The sequence below is a fragment of the Adiantum capillus-veneris genome, unplaced genomic scaffold (assembly GCF_014529385.1).
Source record: "Adiantum capillus-veneris isolate H3 unplaced genomic scaffold, ASM1452938v2 Hic_scaffold_969, whole genome shotgun sequence".
In the NCBI taxonomy this organism is placed as follows: Eukaryota; Viridiplantae; Streptophyta; class Polypodiopsida; order Polypodiales; family Pteridaceae; genus Adiantum; species Adiantum capillus-veneris.
This window is the reverse complement of record NW_028221924.1, coordinates 11,218-30,582: the sequence shown is the minus strand read 5'-3', so window position 1 is coordinate 30,582 and position 19,365 is coordinate 11,218. Positions and strand designations below refer to the sequence as shown.

General features: G+C 50.3%; 1 protein-coding gene across 3 annotated transcripts in view; it reads right to left on the bottom strand.

The window, feature by feature from the left end:
• LOC147416446 (DEAD-box ATP-dependent RNA helicase FANCM-like) overlaps positions 1-16,007 on the bottom strand; it is a 31,751-nt gene extending 15,744 nt beyond the window's left edge. The window contains exons 1-3 of one of the 3 annotated variants that reach the window (XM_086508356.1): positions 15,896-16,007; positions 15,633-15,798; positions 15,410-15,537 (exon numbers count right to left, since the gene is read on the bottom strand). In XM_086508356.1, the coding sequence (XP_086364482.1) occupies positions 15,410-15,537; positions 15,633-15,789 (285 nt within the window). In that variant the 5' untranslated portion in view covers positions 15,790-15,798; positions 15,896-16,007. The remainder of the gene's footprint in view (positions 1-15,409; positions 15,538-15,632; positions 15,799-15,895) is intronic. The other 2 variants (XM_086508349.1, XM_086508350.1) reach the window with 2 other exon arrangements.
• Between the last annotated feature and the right edge of the window lie 3,358 nt (positions 16,008-19,365).

The window sequence follows — 19,365 nt, the reverse complement described above, 5'->3', positions numbered from 1 at the left end:
CAGTTCTGTTAAAGCCTCTTTCTATCGGTTATGTTGCTGTTCTGTTCTGCTGAGAGAGAAAACGGTGGATTAACGCCTTTCTCAATAATTGATTAACACCTTCCTCAATTGGGGCAGACCGGCTGATGTAGCTTCGATAGTGGAGGCCCAGCCAGAATCCAGATCTGCGGGAGAAAGTGGGCGAGGACTCGCCAGGTATGGCAGAGGTGCGGGTTCGACAGGGGGCTAATTTGAAGGCTGGAGAGGAAGCTAGTGTCAAGAGAAAGGATGGCAAATTCGATAAGGGAGGGCGAGGGTTCGATAGGTGGGGACGAGGGCGAGGGCGAGGGCGAGGGCTGGAGAGGGGAGGGCAAGGGCTCGATAGGGAGGGGCGAGGGGAAGGGGGCGATAGGGGGGGTGGGGCTCGGGCTCGGGCTCGAGAGGGAGGCGAGGGGTCGATAGGGGAAGGCGAGGGCTGGAGAGGGGTCGACAGGGGAATGTCGAGGGCGAAGGGTTGACAGGGGACTAGGGCGAGCTTTGGAGAGGGGGGGCGAGGGCGAGGGAAATTAGTGGTGAATGGTGAGGTTTCTGTGGCTTCAAAAGAGGATTGAGGTAACCAATCCACACAATCAATATCCAGGGGGCAGCCACATTCGACAAAAAGCAGTTATGAGATGAGGCTTATTGAAAATGTAAGGAAATTGGTGGGCAGCAAACGGTATGAAGATGCCTTTTTGCTGTAAGAAGTGCCATTTCATCTAAAGAAGACCTCCATGTGGATGTCTACAAGGCATTGTTAGGTGATATAAAACATGAGACATGGCAAAAAGACGCATTCAAGCATGTTCAGGATGGGAACTCTGTGCTTGTTTCTGCCCCTTGCGGTCAGTAGGAGGAGATGACAAGGGGCTCATTAAGCAAGAACAGTGCGGGGGAAAAGAAAGAACAAGGCCTAGATAGAGAGCCATATATAAATGCTGTCAGAGATAGAGAATAACATTTAGGCCTTATCTTTTCGGCTATGGGGTTTCATTAACCAGAACGGGCTATTGACCTGGTGGGTGCTATCGAAAGATGTGTTGAAATTCCCACCCTAGAGAATCTCACCTTGCACGTGTGTGAACGAGAGGGAACAGATAACCAATTGAAAGGAGGAAAACATCAGTATTGAATCAATTTGAGGAGTCGTTTACAAGAGATAGTCCCAGAAAGCAAAGAGAGAGATTTGATGGTAAGAGAGTGCATGTAAAAATTAGAGACGGAAAAGAGAGATGCAGTTGAGCTCGTTTAATCGCCGAACAATATCCAATAATCAAAAGATCTATTCGATGAGACTTGAACCTCGGAAATTACAGAGGGGGGGCAGAGACAAAGACAGAACAAGAGTAACTGATGCATGCATTGAAACAAGGGGAGTTTTGAAAGATACCAGCTATCATGAGGAAGATTTGAGAAGAGGGAAAAATGGTAAGCCAGGGAGAAATACCGAACTGAGGGAATAATCATATGGTGTTGGGATAGCTATCATCAGTAGATGCGTATATAAATAGGGCGAGTGATAGCACTTAATCCTTGATCCGTTTACCAGTGGCAAGGGAACGACTTCTAGAGTGACTAACTGGATTGCCCCCTATGGTAAAATCTCTTCCACCACGAAGGGCCCTTGCCAAGCTAGAACCAGCTTCTTTGCTTTTTTCAAATATTTTGCCTGATAGAGTAGCACGAGTGTGCCTTGCGTTATTTCTGAGGTGGCGATCATTACACGCTTTGCGACGAAGTTGCTCCGCTTGCACAGCATGTGAAGCTAAACGGCGGTTTTCATCCAATGAGGTGAGACGGGATATAGAAGCAGATTCCATGCCCCAACTTGCACGCAGACTGCCCACCCTAGGGGATCCGGAGTTGAACTCAAATGGAGCTATGGCTTCCAAACCGAAAGCGAGTTGAAAAGGCGTATGATTCGTTGTTGCTTTGAAAGATGTGCAGTATGCCCAAAGAGTGTTGTGCACAGCCTGAGCCCACGATGCTGGATGGAGATGACATGCTTTCCGCAGGAGGGCGATCAGAACCTTGTTGGTGCTCTCGGCCTGCCCATTGGCTCTCGGGTAATAAGAGCACGACTTGCAATGAAAAATCTTGTAATTGGCCAGCACAGTTGAGATCATGTCATTGACAAAATGACTGCCCCTATCACTGGTGATCTCTAAGGGACATCCAAATCTGCATAAAATATTTTCATATAAAAATTTGGCTACTATATTGCCAATGCAATCTACTGTCGCCAGTACCTCTGCCCACTTTGTTGCATAGTCTGTAGCCACTAGCAGATATTTGCGATTACCTGGTTGAGCCGGGGGATATATTGGACCCACGAAGTCCAAGCCCCATCTCTCAAAAGATAGCCACGCCATCGAGACCTGCAGAGGACGGTTGGATTGCTTACTTGGCTTCGGCCCAGAGCGTTGGCACACATCACAAACCTTAGAATATGCTATTGCATCCTTAAAAACGTAGGGCCACCATAGACCACTCTGTAGAATCTTTTGGGCGGTGATGTGACCAGGGTAATGGCCACCAGTGGGACCATTGTGGGCATCCTCCAGAATATGCTCCACCTCATGAGGTGAAAAGCCTGGACTTCAACAGCAATCTCCTCTTCTGCAGTGGAGATGCCTTCTCTGGGTACAGCCCAGTAGATAGAAAATGTAAGACCTCGCCGTACCATTCCGGTGTTGTATCTATTTTAAAAAGATTGCTATCTGGAAAGTCATCCGCAATCCCGATAGCTTCTTCACCTGTGTGAATGCGAGAGAGGTGGTCAGCCATTACATGATGCTTACCAGGACGGAGTACCACTTCAAAATCAAACTCTTGGAATAGGAGGAGCCATAACCATACTCGACCTGCGACCTGTGGCTTATTAAGCAGATAGCGCAAGGCATGGTGATCAATAATAATTCTGAAGTGGACCCCTAGCAAATAGTGACGAAATTTTTGTAGAGCATACACTATAGCCAAACCTTCCCACTCTGTGGTGCTACAGTTGCACCCTGCTTTGGTGAGCAGGGGACTTGCATAATGTACAGGGCGATCCAAGTTGAACTCTTTGCTAAGAGGTGGTCAGCCATTACATGATGCTTACCAGGATGGAGTACCACTTCAAAATCAAACTCTTGGAATAGGAGGAGCCATCGCCATACTCAACCTGCGGCCTGTGGCTTATTAAGCAGATAGCGCAAGGCATGGTGATCAGTAATAATTGTGAAGTGGACCCCTAGCAAATAGTGACGAAATTTTTGTAGAGCATACACTAGCCAAACCTTCCCTCTCTGTGGTGCTATAGTTGCGCTCTGCTTTGGTGAGCAGGCGACTTGCATAATGTACAGGGCAATCCAAGTTGAACTCTTTGCTAGGCTGAGTTAGCCAGCACAGCACCCACAGGTAGCAGACTGGCATCTATATGCACATGAAAAGGTAGGGCGCTTCAGTGAGGCGTTTTTTGAGGTATGCAAATGCTTCAGCCTCGGGTGTTGACCAATGGAAGGGAATAGAAGCACTGGTGAGCTGGGTCAATGGTTGAGCCACTTGTGCATACATATGTATAAACCTGCGATGATAGCCGGTGTGGCCCACAAAGCTCTGAACACCTTTGGGATTTATGGGAGGAGGTAACTTCAAGATGGCCACTATCTTCTCTGGGTCAAGTGCTAAACCTTGAGCACACACCGCATGGCCCAATAGTGTGCCCTCGGTCACCACAAAATGACACTTGTTCGGATTGAGCTTCAAACGTGCCTCTCTGCACCTGAGGAAGACTGCAGAGAGCTGAGCAAGATGCTCCTTTAGATTTTCTACTGGGGTCGAACATTGAGCACCCGAGAAGGTGGAAAAGTCGTCCATGAATATGCGAAGGTGATCAGTAAGCAGAGGACAAAAGATGAGATATACTATGCGATTAAAAGAAGGCGGTGGATTTTTAAGCCCAAAAGACATTCTAGTGTAGATGAAAATACCGTAGGGAGTCACAAAAGCTGTTTTGACTTGGTCGTCAAGATGTATTCCTAACTGATTTGTAGCCGCTGAACCCGTCCATAAAACTATACAGTACATGGCCAGCGACATCTTCGAGGACTCTCTCAGTGAAAGGGGTCGGAAATCCATCCGGGATTGTGACCTTATTCAGAGCCCGGTAGTCGACGCAAACTCGAATTTTGTTGGACTGCTTCTTTGGGGCAATAACCATAGGGGACAACAATTCTTAGTGCTCTACTGGTACAATAATACCTGCTTCTTGCATTTTTTCCAACTCGATTTTGACTGCTTCTGCATACTTGGGATTCAGTTTGTAAGCCTGTGCTCTGACCGGCTTAGCCCCCTCAACCAGAGGAATTGTGTGGACTCCTAGCTCTGCTGGGATTCCTTCCAAATCGTGGTAAGACCAGGCAAACACATCCTTGAAAGAGCGCATGAAAGAGATTACCTGGTCGAGTAGAGCGGGGTGATCCCATAACCAAGCGGCTAACAAGATGGGCTGATGGTTGTCAGGGCCGCCTAGGTTGACCTCTCTGACTAGGTCAGGCGGTGCAGTGGGCGAGGCTGCGTACAAGATGGGCTTCTAATCACTGTAGTAAGTCTTCATCGCACCCATGAGGAGGCACCGGCTGCTCCAAGTCAGGGTTGGAAACTACTGACAAAGAGCTATACTGAACGACCGGATCCATACCTCCTTCAAGACGAATTTGTTGCATTGGAGAGCCAGGAGTATGCATCCACATGGCGTCGTTTCCCCAATCGTGAAGTGCTTTCGTATGTCGCAACCATGGCCTACCAATCAGCAAGGGATAACCTCCCTCTACCTGGGGAAGATTAACTACCACAAAATCCAAGTTAAAAGTGAAATCTTGTACCTTCAGAGGCACCTTGTCGACTATGCCCACTCGCTAGACTGTTCTTTGATCGGCCAATGTAACAGTGAAAGAAGCAGGTCGGGTAGGCTGTAGACCTAAGGCCATCATGGTGAATTCGAGCATCAAATTGATTCCAGATCCACCATCAACGATGACGCCGGATAGCTCGTGCCCAAGAATAGATACAGTGAGACGAGGACTTTTATAATCGGTGAGGGGAGCAGTTGGATAGGAAATCAAATAAGACTCTGAGGGTTGTACAGGGAGGTGCCCGCCACTAGGCCCAACCCCAAGGTACAGAGACTAAATGACTGACAGGGTGTCACTTCTGAGTGTTGCGTCGAGCCTTAGCATGTCGTAAAGTGACACCTGTTGAAAAGTATTCTTCAAAATGGCTTCTGTTGTGGGCTTGGCGCCTTCGAACTGGGCTCCCTTTGGGACCTTAATCTGTTCCAATTCAGCCACTGCTTCCAAGAAGGCTCCATCAATGTTAGATAACAGGGAAGTTGGTTTGCTCTGAGCAATTTTGAAGGACTCGTCCTTTGGTATAGGTAGACCAGATTAAGGAAGTGGGGATTGGCGAGGTGGACCTGTGGGCAGACTGAGACCAACAGCTGCTCTTTGTGCCCGAGTAAGGACCCCAGCAGGCTCCTCCACTTGTAGTGGCTTAACCACATGAGTAGCAGGTGATGGTTGAGGCACGGTGTTCACAGTAATCAAGTTTATCTTCGGGAAGGTGAATTCTTGCTGGTTCTGAGTCGAGCCTGAAGACGTGGATGCCCTTTGCGTGGGACAATCCTTACTGTAGTGATCCTTCGAATCAGGGCAATGACGACAAGAAGGGGACCCCTCAGGTAAAGGACACTTGCTCTGATAATGCCCATATTCTCCGCATCTGTAGCAGAGTATGGGCCGATTGGAAGGACGAAACAGGGACATTAGCATTATAAAAACTTTAAGTCGGGAAAGTACTTGACATACCTTGGACAGCAGGGGTATTGAGCAAAGGTGGCATGTAGTTGGGATGGCCGTAGTGGGAAACCATGTTGGATGCTGGTGCTAACCCCTGTTGGAGAGTAGGACCAAGACTTTGCTGTATTTTGTGCAATCCCTTTATATAGTAGCAATCCTTATCTTCATGACCCGATTTTTCATAGAAGTGGCAATAAGAGCGAAGGGGACAGTCCTGTGGAGGGTGTCCTGGAGAGCCGCATGAACTACACCACACCATATCCTTAGTCTCCTACTGAGACCTGAGCTCTTCTAACTCTCTTTTAAGTTGATCATAAGCCTCTTGATGTGGAGGCTTCTCCTATCTGAGAGAGAAGGATCTCTCTTCTTGAAGGGCCCGTTGTAACTTTAGGGCTTCCAGTTCCCTTCGTAAATAAGTCAAGGGGTCTGATGGACTGTCCACGAGTACAGGGGCAGTATCTAACTGAGGAGAGTCAGTGAACTGCATTCTTGCTCCCTCTATTCTAGTAGCAGTAGCAAAAAAGTCTTCCAGATTGGCTTAAGAACGGAGGCTTTCTTTGAGCTTTTGTTGAGAAGTCTTAGGCAGAGCCTTCTCTACCCACTTCTTCACCATGAATTCCCCTGGTTGGTGAGGCAGCTTGGCGACCAGGGACTTTGTTCTGGTCATGAGCTCTGCAAATGTCTCCTTGGGCTGGAGGAACAGGTTGGCCAACTCATCTAGAATCTTCTCTTGATAATCCCCTGGTCGGAAAGCTTCACAGAACTACTGTCTTAACATGGTCCAAGTAGTAAAGTGGTTTTCAACAAACTGACTGTACCATTTATCTGCAAGACCATCCAAGGTGGACGGGAAGAGCACCAAGTATGCGTCTTCTCTGTTGAGGCCATGACCTCTGCAAAGAGAGACAAACCTCCGAGCATGGTCGTCTGCATCCTCTGTGGAGAGACCCTTAGAGGTAGGGAATTTGATGTTCGCCTTTGCAAGAACACTTGTGAGCTCCTCCATGGCCTCTTGCTCCTGAGTCTGTTGGTCACTAGCTTGCTGTAACAAAATGGGGGAGAGCCTTACCGGAGAAGGTGACCTGGAGGTTGTAGAACCGGTTGAAGGAATGGAGGTAGCCGTATGAGTAGGTATGGGTGATGGGGTTAATATGCTTCTACTGGTCACCAAGGGTTGACGCCGTCTGTGGTAGTACTTCAGAGGACTCAGTAGTGCACTGACGCTCCAATGACCTCCTTGTATGTGTCATGCAGTAACCGCCAACCCCACCAAGCTTTGGGCAAGAAGACCTTCACTTGGGCAAGACGACCTTCACTTGGCTGAACATTGATCTAGACTCTACTAAACCAGGGCGAGTGACTAGACCACTTGGCGTGGACCAGGACGAGGAAGGACTAGACCAGGGACGAGGAGGACTAGACCAGGACGAGGAGGACTAGACCAGGACGAGGACTGGGTGGACCAAGGTGAGAGAGGACCAGACCAGCAAGGCGAGAGACTAGACCAGCTAGATTAAGCTGTCAAGGGTGAAACGGGACCAAGGCGAGAGAGGACCAGACCAGCAAGGCGAGAGACTAGACCAGCTAGATTAAGCTGGCAAGGGTGAAACTGGACCAGACCAACAAGCTGCACAAGCGAAGCGAAGAAAACCAGCTACTCAACAGAGTGAGACTTCAATTGAGGTCCCACCGTGATCGCCAAAATGAGAAGACCTGTAGCGCGGATAATGTGTCATGCTCTCTACAGTGTGGGTGCCCCTCAGTGCAATCTGCGTGGCAATCTCACTCAAACAAATGGAAACTCACTCAAACAAAATGAGGAATTTTTCACCGACTACCTAGATTTGCTAGCCTCGTACAAGGGAGGCCATGCAGATCAGTACCCGTACCTCAACTTAAGCAGGAGGGGATGTCACGTACATGTGGCTCTGTGTGCTAGGTGGACATGCTTCATCGACTTCCATAGCCAGTTTTCCCTTTCTTCCTAGATACCATAGTCAAAGGGGAAGCCCATTTTGGGCTTCCCATCCCCACTTGCCGTCCTGGTCTCTTTTGTACACTAAAAATCCATTTGAGCCCCGTCCCATCTCCGCGAGACGCGTCCCTTGTGACTATGCTAGAATCCTAACAGGATTAGTACCGACAATTTTATGAGACTGTTCGCAGGATCTACACGTCGAGAAGAGAACATCAATGTGATTGAAAGACGATTTTCCACTTCTGTTACCAAGGATGAAAACTCTTCTCCAAGGGTGGGAGTAATTTGAGAACAGGGTTCTTTTTTTTTTCCGAGAAAAAGATCCTTCTATTAGTTAATGAAAACTGCCATAGGGCTACATCCACCTCTGCAAGAGAGGGCTACAACAAGCATGATGGGGAGACTCTCCCAATGAAAAAGCAGCATATATACAATGAGGCTAAATCAAGAGATGGGAGGAGGGAAGAGCCACACAGGTGGACAGTAGTGTCATCTGAGCACCCCCTGGACTATGGTGTAGAAAGGTCCAAGGCGCCAGAGTCAAAGGAAAGCCTCGCGGCGCTCCCTCATGCGGTCGAAGCTGCCCTATAGTCCCTCAAGCTGTCCTCTGAGGGTATGGATCAGCTCTAGCCAAAAGTCACGAACAGTCTCTGCTAGTGGCACAGGGCGAGCCTCAAAAATGCGGAAACAGTGGGCCCGCCAGATGAACCAGAGAGCTAGGCCACTGACGAGCTCCGAACACTCCTCTCTCATTGCACCACTCCTGTGGAGTAAGCTCTGTAGCAAGCTGGAGTGTAGGTCGCCCCCCTGCATCACTATCATCCTGCTGGTGGAAGATAGCTCAAACTGAAGTGCCGGGCCCGTGAGGGTAGACCAAGCCGCTGCCCCCCAAGTGTACTATCGAGCCATGGAGAGGGCAAGCATCAGCCGAAGAACTCGTAGCCACACCTGCTGGGCCGAGGGACAGTCCCAAAGACAGTGACGCTGACTCTCCACCAACTGGTCACAGGCTGCACATGCGACCGAAAGACCACTATGCACAAGCCAGCTCCCTACGGCTGTGGCTCTGTGTGCAACCAGCCACTAGAACAAAGTGACGCGCCTCGGCTGTCTGGAGTCCCACAGCCTCTGCCAAAAGGCTGCCAAGAACTCGACTGTGAGGCCCTCCTCCTGCCAATGACGTGATGCAGCGGGGCGGGCCTCTCTCTGTGCTGCAAGTATATGACGTCCAAGCCGAACAGTGTACTGAAAGAAGGGGACTCCTTGGCGGTCTGCAGAAGAGAAGGGGTCCCTCCATAGCCACTCACAAGGATCCCACTGTACTCGTGCTAGTGGACAACACTCCCAAGCCCATAGCCTCCAGTGTCCAGTCTCAAGAGCTGCTGGGTCAGGGTCCTTGACGCAGGTCCTCCCACAGATGCCCACAACTCGAATCCTCTGGAAACAGCACTCTGCTACCTGCGGGGCCTCTACTGCAACTCACTGTAATCGTCTCCCACCCTGAAGCTCGAAGAACAGGGCTGGGACAGAGCAAGCCCTGACTGAAATGAGAACCTCCAGTCGTGTGAAGGCTCCCATCCACCGGGGTGCTACTAGCTCGAGAGGCGTGAGCCACTCAGCTGGAACTGACTATGAGATGTCCTGACACATGGTCTGCACCCCTCGCATGCCCTGTAGAGCTGGACACCCTGCACCTCCTCTAACAAACCTGTGAACTCTAGCCAGTCACCTAGAGAGCGCGTTGGACCTGCTGCCATGGGACCCCAAGAAACATGAGGCCGACTCCCAACCACGTGGCCTCTCTGAGTGCTAACCATGGGGTTCCAGACGAGGGGCTGTCGTAGGCGCCATTCCGTGCAAGTCGGCTGTCTCTGCTCTAGGCCACGCCGTAAGAGCTCCCAAGATCGAAGCAAACTCACAACGAATCGGTCCTTCAGTCTCCTGCTCAGACCAACTCGGCGCAACTCTGTAAAGATCCATATGGTCGAAGGTTGCCAAGGGCCTCCTGACTGAGGCACCCTGGCACGAAGCCTCTGCAGCAAGAACTCCTTCCAGGGCTCCTCGCCTGGAAGAAGTCCTCTGACGACGAACTTCCCAAGAAGGGCTTTGCTCTGTTGTGCTGGATCAATGATCCCAAGCCCTCCCTAAGAACAAGGAAGTGTGATGACCGACCAAGACACCTTGGCTCGGGCAATCTGAGTGTCACGTCCTGACCAAAGAAAGTTCCTGATCAGCCTCTCTACCTGGCTGATACAAGAACTCGAGAAGATCCAGCAAGAAGTGATGTACCACATAGTCGCCAACAACACCTGGTTGGCAACTACTACTCTACCAGCTAGCGAAAGTCGTGTTGAGCTCCAATGTAACAGCTTTCCCCTGATGGACAGGAGAAGAGGAGCAATCTGCTGCTCGAGGGACATGTCCACACCAACGTGACAACCCAAGTACCAAACTGCAGTCCCTGGAGGAATCCACCTGAAACCCTCTCCTGGCATCCAATCAGGCAAGGGAGCACTGCCACCCGAGAAAACCGCTGTCTTTCTCCAGTTGATCAGTGCGCCCGATGCACAACAGAACGTCTCCAAATCCTGCTCACATCTGTGTAGATTGGCCGAGTCGTCGGCAAACTTAGCGTCCAGAAGCTCATCTCCCCGTATGGGGAGTGCTAAGCCCCTCAGGCCAACCTGCTGTGACACCAAAAATCTGCTCATCGCCTCCGCATAGAACAGAAAGAGAAAGGGGAAAAGAGGACGGCCCTGTCTGACCGAGCGTGTGAGCATGAAGCGCTCACCTCTACCTCCTGCCAAAAGCACCTGACTGTAAGCCTGTCTGTACAAAGCTGACACCCCTTTGATCCAAGCATCTAAGAAGCCCATCCTGCGTAGAGTGCCCTCTAGAAAGTCCAAGTAAACTCTGTCGTATGCCTTCTCAAAATCGAGAAGAAGAATCACAAGGTCCTCCCCACGGAGCCGTGCCAGGGCAGAAGCCTCCCAGAAAGTCAAGATGTTGTCAAGGATACTGCGTTCCTTGAGAAAACCTGTCTGAGTCCCATGTATAAGGCTCTCCAAGAGTGGCTGAATCCTCAAACTAAGAGCCTCGGCAAGAATTTTGTAGGTTGAGTTGAAAATGGTGATGGGGCGCCACTGTCGAATCTCATCCAAGGAGCCACCCTCCTTTGGAATGAGGTAAATCAGGCCCTCACTCATGCTATCCGGCATCACTCGTGTGTGCAGAATGTACTGAAAGGCACTACAAAGATCTGGGCCACACAGGTCCCAGTACTCCAAGAAGAAGCTGGGAGTCAGCCCATCCTCACATGGACAGCTACCACGAGGGAGGGCCCTAAGAGCCGTGTGCAGCTCCTCAGTCACAAGACAAGGCATCTGTGCCCAAACCTGCTCCCTGCATGCATCCTTCCTCTCTGACTGAGGCTCAGCCGACATTAACTCACGGTAAAAGTCAATAGCAACTGCACGCATATCCTCGGGCTCACAAACAACTGACCCATCGGGTCTCCTCAATTGATTGACCTTGGCAGGCGAGTGCCGAGGTCCCACTGTCTCAAAAAAAACATCTGTCACTCTGTCTCCCACCTGAGTCCACTGAGATGCCTGTCGATGAAAGGCAAACTCATGACGCCTCTCCTCTGTGCAAGCAAGCTCCTGTCGAGCCTGCTGTAACTGCTCCTCCAACCATGGAATGTCTGGATGCTCCTCCTACATCCTCTGTAGTTAGGCAATGCCTCGTCTGCGACGCTGCTCCTCTCTCGCTGCAGTCCGTCGAGCCGGAGACTCCTCGAGAAAAAAGTGGCTAAGCTGACCCAGGTCTAAGGCCACTCTGTCTACAGGTAGAGCATGGCTGTCCATGCTCTCTGTCCAAAGAGCCTCTACCCTCTCTCTGAGTGGTGAGTCCAACAACACCCGCTCCGGGATGCGAAGCGTCGTGCTCCCACTCCTCTGCCTGTCTGCCACTGTGAGGATCACTGGTGCATGGTTTGAGAAGGATGTCCCTGCCAGGATGCCCACTGACCCCCCCAAGTCACTGAAGTGGTCACTAGTGTAGAAGTGATCTATCCGCGATAGATTCACTCCTCCCACTGTGCGGTCCGACCTAGAGAAGGCAAGACTCTCTGGAGGCCTCACAAAGCCAGAGTGCTGCCATGTATCCGAGACCCTCAAAATCATACACAACCTCTCCCAGGCTGCTAACCGACTCCATGCACAGTAGCATGGCTGCCTCCAATCCTGTCGGACGGGTCCTCCAACATGTTGAAGTCCCCTCCGAAACACCAAAGGTCAACCTGTGGAAAAGAATCAACAATCTGTGACCAAAACTCTGCACAAGCACTCGCCACATTGGGCGCATAGATGTTCAGGAAGCCCACAAGGCCACCCTGAACCTACATAGTAATCCATTGAGCCCTACCGGGCACAATAATCCCTCTGCCCACAATGCCCTGCTGCAATGAGTCCGCAATAGTCATACATACCCCACCCTGGATGCCTCAACGTCCAAAAGCAGCTGACCAAAAGGTATCATATCGTCCACGCAAAATCTGACCACATCGCCGAATGCGGCTCTCAAACTGATGGTGCTCCTGTAGCATAAGGAGATCAATCTCTCCTCCCACAAGGCAATGCTGAAGCTCCTGACGCAATCGGCCCCGCTGTCGCGGAAACTCGGGCCCACCTAGTCCCTGCACGTTCCACAAGACGATCCTCATGGGGAGCGAGAGAGAACAGATGGTGCCACAGTAGCAAGACGGGCTATCTTCGAGGCTTGCTTGGATGGGGAGTAATCCGCATCCGAGCGTCCTCTAGATAGGCGAGACTGTAGTGAGTGCCTAGCCCAAGCCTAAGCAGAGCGAGCCGTGCGTAAAGCAACCTCCTCTGTCCAGGAGTCCTCATGAATGTATACATAGCAAGGCAAACACTGCGTATCAGCAAAAAAGTACACCACAATGTGCCTACATCCTGCTGAGTCTTGGGGTGTCACCGCAAACTTGGCCAGTGGCCACAAAGTGTGCAGCAAATCTGTAACTCCAAGTTCTCCCATGTGGTGAGAGAACTTGAGAACCTGTGTATGCAGCCATCCCATCACTGAGTCGAGGGACCACTCTGTCTCAGTCCTACCACAGAGGGGGAAGCAGAAACCAACTGCCGAGTCCAAGGCCTCTGTCCCCCTAGCGGCGAGGAACAAAGCATGGACCCTGAAGCAGGCTGCCTCATGGTCGACTGCGGAATCGCCGAGAAAGCGAGTGAACCCGTAGTCGAAGAAATACCAACGGCGTCGGAGGTCAATGCTCGTCAGACCACGAGGGATAGCTGCAAGGGAAGATGTCTGAATCTGCAGAGGGGGCCGCAAGAAGGGTTGACCTTCTCTCGCCAGGCGACTCGTGGCAAAGGCACTGCCCAGAGATCTCCTAGCCGTCGGCGAGGGACCAACCTCCTGAGTCGACTGTGGAATTGGAGCAGAAGGGGGGGAGAGGGAGCTGGGGGAGGGCGGAGGGGAGGAAAAGCGGGGTGGGGCGAAAGAGGTAGAGAGGCGAGGCGGGGGGGAGTCGAGCACATGACGAGGGGGGGGGGGGGGGGGGATGAGGAGGAGGAGGGGAACTCTGAAGGGGGGGCGGCTGGCGAGGGTGAAGCGGAGGTGGAGGCTGGCGTAGGGGGCTCCTCCTGCTCAAGAGGACCAAAGCGGTTCTCCGTGGGAACCCACTGCTGCTGAGTAGGCACTTGAGGGCCACTCTGAGTGCTAGGCTGTCGTTGTGGCCCCTGGCGTCGACGGCCACGGGCCTGGTGCCACCCCTCCTCCGCTGGAGCCCCAAGCTCGGAGGGTGACTCTGAATTTGTGCTCTGTGCCGCAGGCTGTGGCTGCGGCCCAGCCTTGGCAGGCTGGGGCTGAGGCTAAGGTGCAGGTCGTGGCCTCCTCCGTGGACAGGCCTTCGCTAGGTGGCCCATCTGTCTGCAAATGAAGCACTGGTTCGGGAGACCCGAGTACTCCACACTCTGGCTAAACCAACCCCCACTCACCCGAGGTAGAAGGATGACCTTTCGGAGCGTGTGGGTATCTTTGACCAAAACTCGAACTGAGGGGATGCCAGCCGCCTTGGCAGCTACTGATGCTGCCGTATGAGGTGTCTCCAGGACAGTCTCGATGACGGAGCCAATCCTGGAGAGAAGTGGTAGGTACTTACTCCGTAAACCCGCAAAGCAGACTGAGATGGGGATGTCTGCCTCCTCTACTAGCACATCCAAAGACGGGTCAAAACCATGATGCCACTGTCGAAAGTGGGCGCGTGATGCTCGGATGGCCAGTGGACTCATAGCTATGACCTTGGCAGACATCTCGGAGGTCTCGAATTCGATAGTACCCCCGTCCGAGAATCTGGATATCCAAGATCTTGCCCACCTCTGCGAGAAGGCAGACCTGGAGAAGGTCACGCAGCTCTCCTCTGCTGGGTCGGGTGCCGAGAATCTTGCAAATGACCGAGGTCGCCTGCAAACGCTCTACCTCTGCGGCTAGGCTCGCTTGCTCTGTCGGTGAAAGAGCAAGTCGAATGGTGGGCTCAGCGGAGTCGGGCGAGGGGGCTTCGGAGGAGTCCCTCTAAGGTGGAGCATGAGCCTTCATTAGTGTCTGTTGCTCTGAAGGAGAAGGGCGGACGAGAAGGCTAACGCTTGAGAGCTCGGTAAGAAGAATCCAACTGAGAATCCACTGCCAAGCAATTCAAGCGAGGCCTTCGGAGGGGGGGGGGGGGGGGGGGGGGGGGGGGGGGGGGGGGGGGGGGGGGGGGGGGGGGCGTGAGGATAGGGGGCTGGAAAGGCGAGGGCAGCGGGCAGTGAGCAAGAGGGGGGCAGCGGGCGGGGCTGCACTCTGGTTGGGCTGCGCGCAGGCTGGGTGCAAGCTCAGCAGCGCTCGAGGACAGACAGTGCGCAGGTAGGGGGCAGCGCGCAAGGGGGCAGCACGAGGGCAAAGGCGAAGGGGGGCTATGGCGAGGGGGAGCAGGAGCAGGAGCAGGCGGGGGGGGGAGGGGAGCGCGCAGGAGCAGCAACGAGCCTCCTCAGCGGTGTAATCCCAAGAACAAGGTTCTTAGGTAGAGCTTGAGCAAGAGGCTAGGAGCCCACATGGCATGCTAGATATGAGGGGATCTTTCTTTTGTTTGCAATTATACATGTTGAGACTATGGAAAGAGCCTTGAGAGCTGTCTATCCCATAGTCATGTAGTATAGTAGCTACTTGATAGACTTCCTTTTACGTTCTTAAGCTTCTTTTCCTAACCAATTTTCTCCTTAAAAATCCCTCTGTTCTACCGGTGTCCATGCAGCTTGGAGAAACTTTGAGATTATGTGTAGAATTGTCGTGGCTATTGTCACCTATAGTGCAAGTACAGATTATACTGCTATGCTTATTTTAAAGCCACAAATATTTGAGAGAAAATGATGAATGTCACCTATACCTCTAGCACATTTGAGTTATTATGATTTGCAAAACATTTTGTAAAGATATACATCATAAACACCATTTCTATTTTACGATCAGGGAAAACTAAGCTGCACATGGCCATTGAATCTCTTACCATGCGTGGACTTGTATGAAAATTGAAGCTGTGTAAACCACCATTATGCATGTGCTTGCCAAGAACTTTGTTTTTGGCTTGCTTTTTGAGGTATCCTTGAAACTCTGCTCCTTCACTCGCTAGAATAAGTAGGAATACAGGTTAAGGAGAACTCTTATTACCTGTGAGTACAACCATAACATGCATTTATGAATGATATAATTGTTCCAGTGATTAAGGATATTCACTCGGCCATCACGGTTCCTCCCTGTTCTTCCCATACGTTGTATCATCCGAAGAGGGGATACATTTGCATCAAAGCAGATCACAAGGTCAACCTCCATAATGTCTAAGCCCTCTTCAGCAATTGAAGTTGCAACTATTGTGTTGAATCCACCCATGCGGAATTTCTATGATCAAATTGCATAGGAAGGTTTATGATTCAGATTCCCTAGAGTCCGTGCCCGAATTGTATAAAGAAATAGGCAGCAGATATGACTGTATTACCTGCAACACCTGCTGCTGAACCTTTTGGCTCTGACCTTTTGAACTTTTACCTGAAAGTTTGCAGCACTGAAAATACTCTAGGCTCAAAAAACACTCAAATTCATTCACGTACATAAACCTGCTCATAACCCCTAGGCTAAGAGCACTTCACACATGTACTCAGCACATAAGGATTGGAAAGTGTCCATCTGTTTAGACTAAAATGGAGCTCAACATGTTTATTTGCATTTACAGCGTGAGGTGTGTAAACATGCACATACAAGAAGCCTTTCATGTTCATTGAGGAGGAATGCAGGCAATCAACAAGTTAGGCGAGACTTTATAGTGTTAGGTTCTCTTGTCTTAGCTTGAATCCTTTTTGCTTGAGTGGGACGTTTTTGAGCCACAATGATCCATAAATTAAAATCCAAATGGTGATATAAAGAAAAAAATATGAGAGATATTATGAGATTTCATGTCATCGCCCAACTAACTATGATTCCTACTTTATTAAAACACAAAATACAACTTATTTATGAAACGTTTTAGATATCTGTGAGAGAGACACTTTCTGAAAACATGCTAAACAAAGCCTACTCTATGGTGATTCCACATGCTTAACACCTGGACTTTCTCTTTGTATAAATTTACTATTCACATTCACACCTTTTGATATACTTATGCAGACTTTGACATCGAAGGTCATGGGTAAACAGACACATGTGGCCAACGTTTTCTTTGTTCAAGGAAGCTCATGCACTCTACTTAATGCATGAGGTACGTAGCAGGAAAACTATGTCATGCTCTCCAATATAGGCGCTCCTCAGTGTAGTATACACAAAAATCTTACTCCATGGCACACATCAATACAACCAAAAGACATGATGGCATAATTCAATGATATACAACAAGAAGATGAATAAGAGTGTATACAGCAAGATAGACCCCAAACTCAGCATGAGTGCAGCTACTCTCAATGTAGCAGCTACAGACTGGCTAGCAGCACACACAGCTCCAGACCAAGTGCTCACAAGGTACAATATGGAGCCTCAAACAGTGCAAGGGAAGTGTTGTGACAATGACCCGGCTCTAGACCAAAGATTCCTACCGCTGAACCACACAAGAACGAATATATATACAGCAGACACATCTCATCCATAACTACTAAGAAGTATCTTTGAGAGACAGCTACACATATCTGGATTGTGGTGGGAAGTGATAGGTTGGCCTCGGTGTCCACTTGGCTACCACATCAAGATAAGTATTTCTCTTACTAAAGTACCATATTTTTGGGTTCCTCCCCTTCAGCCACTACTCTCTTGGCTAGCAGGAAAGCTAGTGGTTGATTAGCAATAGTTATAAGCTCTCATTTGCATTTCACCCTTCACATAGAAGTAATTAAAGACAAATTTTCTATCCCTTTCTCCCCTTTAAAATCAATAATAATAAAAAATTGCAACCAAGCACAAGAACATCTTGTGAAAAGCATGTCTATTGATCTTGTGTAATTGTGAGGAGTTTAGACACTAGCCTTGGCATTAAAAATCCAAGTGCTAAGACCGCTTCAAGGCCCAATGGCAGAGAAGGGGCTTAAAAGATTTAACGGTGAGGGTTTTCAGACCTAGCAGACTAAGTTGAAAGGTTATTTGATGAAAAAGGAATTATGTGGAAGAGTCAAGCCACAATTAGTGACCCTTCATCGAGCAAGTACAAGCACAGACTACGAGCGCACAAAACCAGGCCAAGGATGAGCAAGCATTAGGACTCATAATCACTGCACTACGCGACAATTATGTACATTTCACTAACGATTGTTAAGCCAAAACCACTCCCCCAGATCCCACTGCACTCGCACACCAAGAAGCAACTTTCCCAAGCCCATAACCGTCAGCATCCTACCTCAAGAGCTGATTGGTCTGGGTCTATCACACAAGTCCTCCCACGGATGCCCACAACTCGGATCTGCTGAAAGGATTTTGCTGAGAGGATTTTGCAATCAGGTTGCTGCACTTTGGACCGAGAGTCTCGACATGCAGAGGGACATTACTGCTAGAGCGAACAATGGCCTCAGGGAGCTTAGTCGCTTCTTTCTCCAAGAGTCGACAGCGCGATTGGCTGCGACTCCGGAGGAGAAGAACCGGCTACGTCGGGGCATTGCCTCCTTACAGAGGATGCAGGAGTGACACCTAGGTAGCCCCTGGATGGAGCACCAGATGCAGCAGGCACGACACGAGCTGATCACCATTGAGGAACGGCGCCATGAGTTTGCTTACCACCGTCAGGCATCTCAGTGGACTCAGGTGGGCGACAAAGTTACTGAAGAGTTTTTTGAGATGGTGGGTCCCCGCCATGCACAACCAGTGTTTGCCAGTTGAGGAGACACGATGGAACAGTTTCCATAGAGCCTGAGGACATACGGGCAGAAGCTACCGACTTTTACCAAGAGCTTCTCTTAGCTGAGCCACACTCAGAGCGCAAGGATGCATGCAAAGAGCAGGTGTGGGCACAAATGTCTTGACTCCTCTAAGGAGACGCGACAGATGCTTGAGAGACCTCTCTTGCAAGAAGAGCTTTAGGAGGCTCTCAAAGCACTCCCTAGTGGTAGTTGCCCAAGAGAAGATGGTTTGACTCCCAGCTTTTTCTTAAGAGTACTCGGAGGTGCTTGGACAGGACCTATGTAGTGCATACCAACACATTTTGCACACTAGGGAGATGCCTCACAGCATGAGCGAGGATTTGATCTACCGCCTGAGGAGATTCAGCAGTGGCGACCCATCACCATTCTCAACTCAGCCTACAAAGTTCTTGCAAAGGCTCTGAGTTTGAGAATTCAACCACTACTTGAGAGCATCATACATGAGACTCGGACATGTTTTGTCAAAGAGCATAGTATCCTTGACAACATCTTCACGCTTGAAGGGCGATTGCCCTCACCCGCTTGCGAGGAGAGGACCTTGTGGTGCTCCTTCTCGACTTTGAGAAGGCCTATGATGGAGTTCACTAGGACTTCTTGGAGGGCCGTTTTTTAGATGCATGGATCAGAGGGGTGTCTTCTCTTTACACGTGTGCTCACAGTCAGATGTTGCCAGCAGGAGGGCAAGGGGAATACTTCATGCTTACACGTTCAATACGGAAGGGCTGCCCTCTTGCCTCATTCTTGTTTCTTTTCTACGCATAGGCGATAAGCAGGTTTCTCGCCTTGCAAGAGGTAGGTTTTCATGGCCTACAATAACCGATTCGGGGAGGACATTCTGGAAGCTGAGTTTTCTTATGACTCGGGCATGTTTTTGCAAAGTTGTGAGGCCAACTTGCACAAGTGTGAGCAGGCTTTGGAGATTTTTTGTTGTGCATCGGGAGCATTGAACAACTAGCACAAGACAATTTCTTTTTGGGTTGGTGATGCTCCCAGGCCTGACTGGATGTATTACCATTGAGAAACGGTGCCATAAATTTGCCTACCACCGTCAAGCATCTCAATGGACCCACGTGGG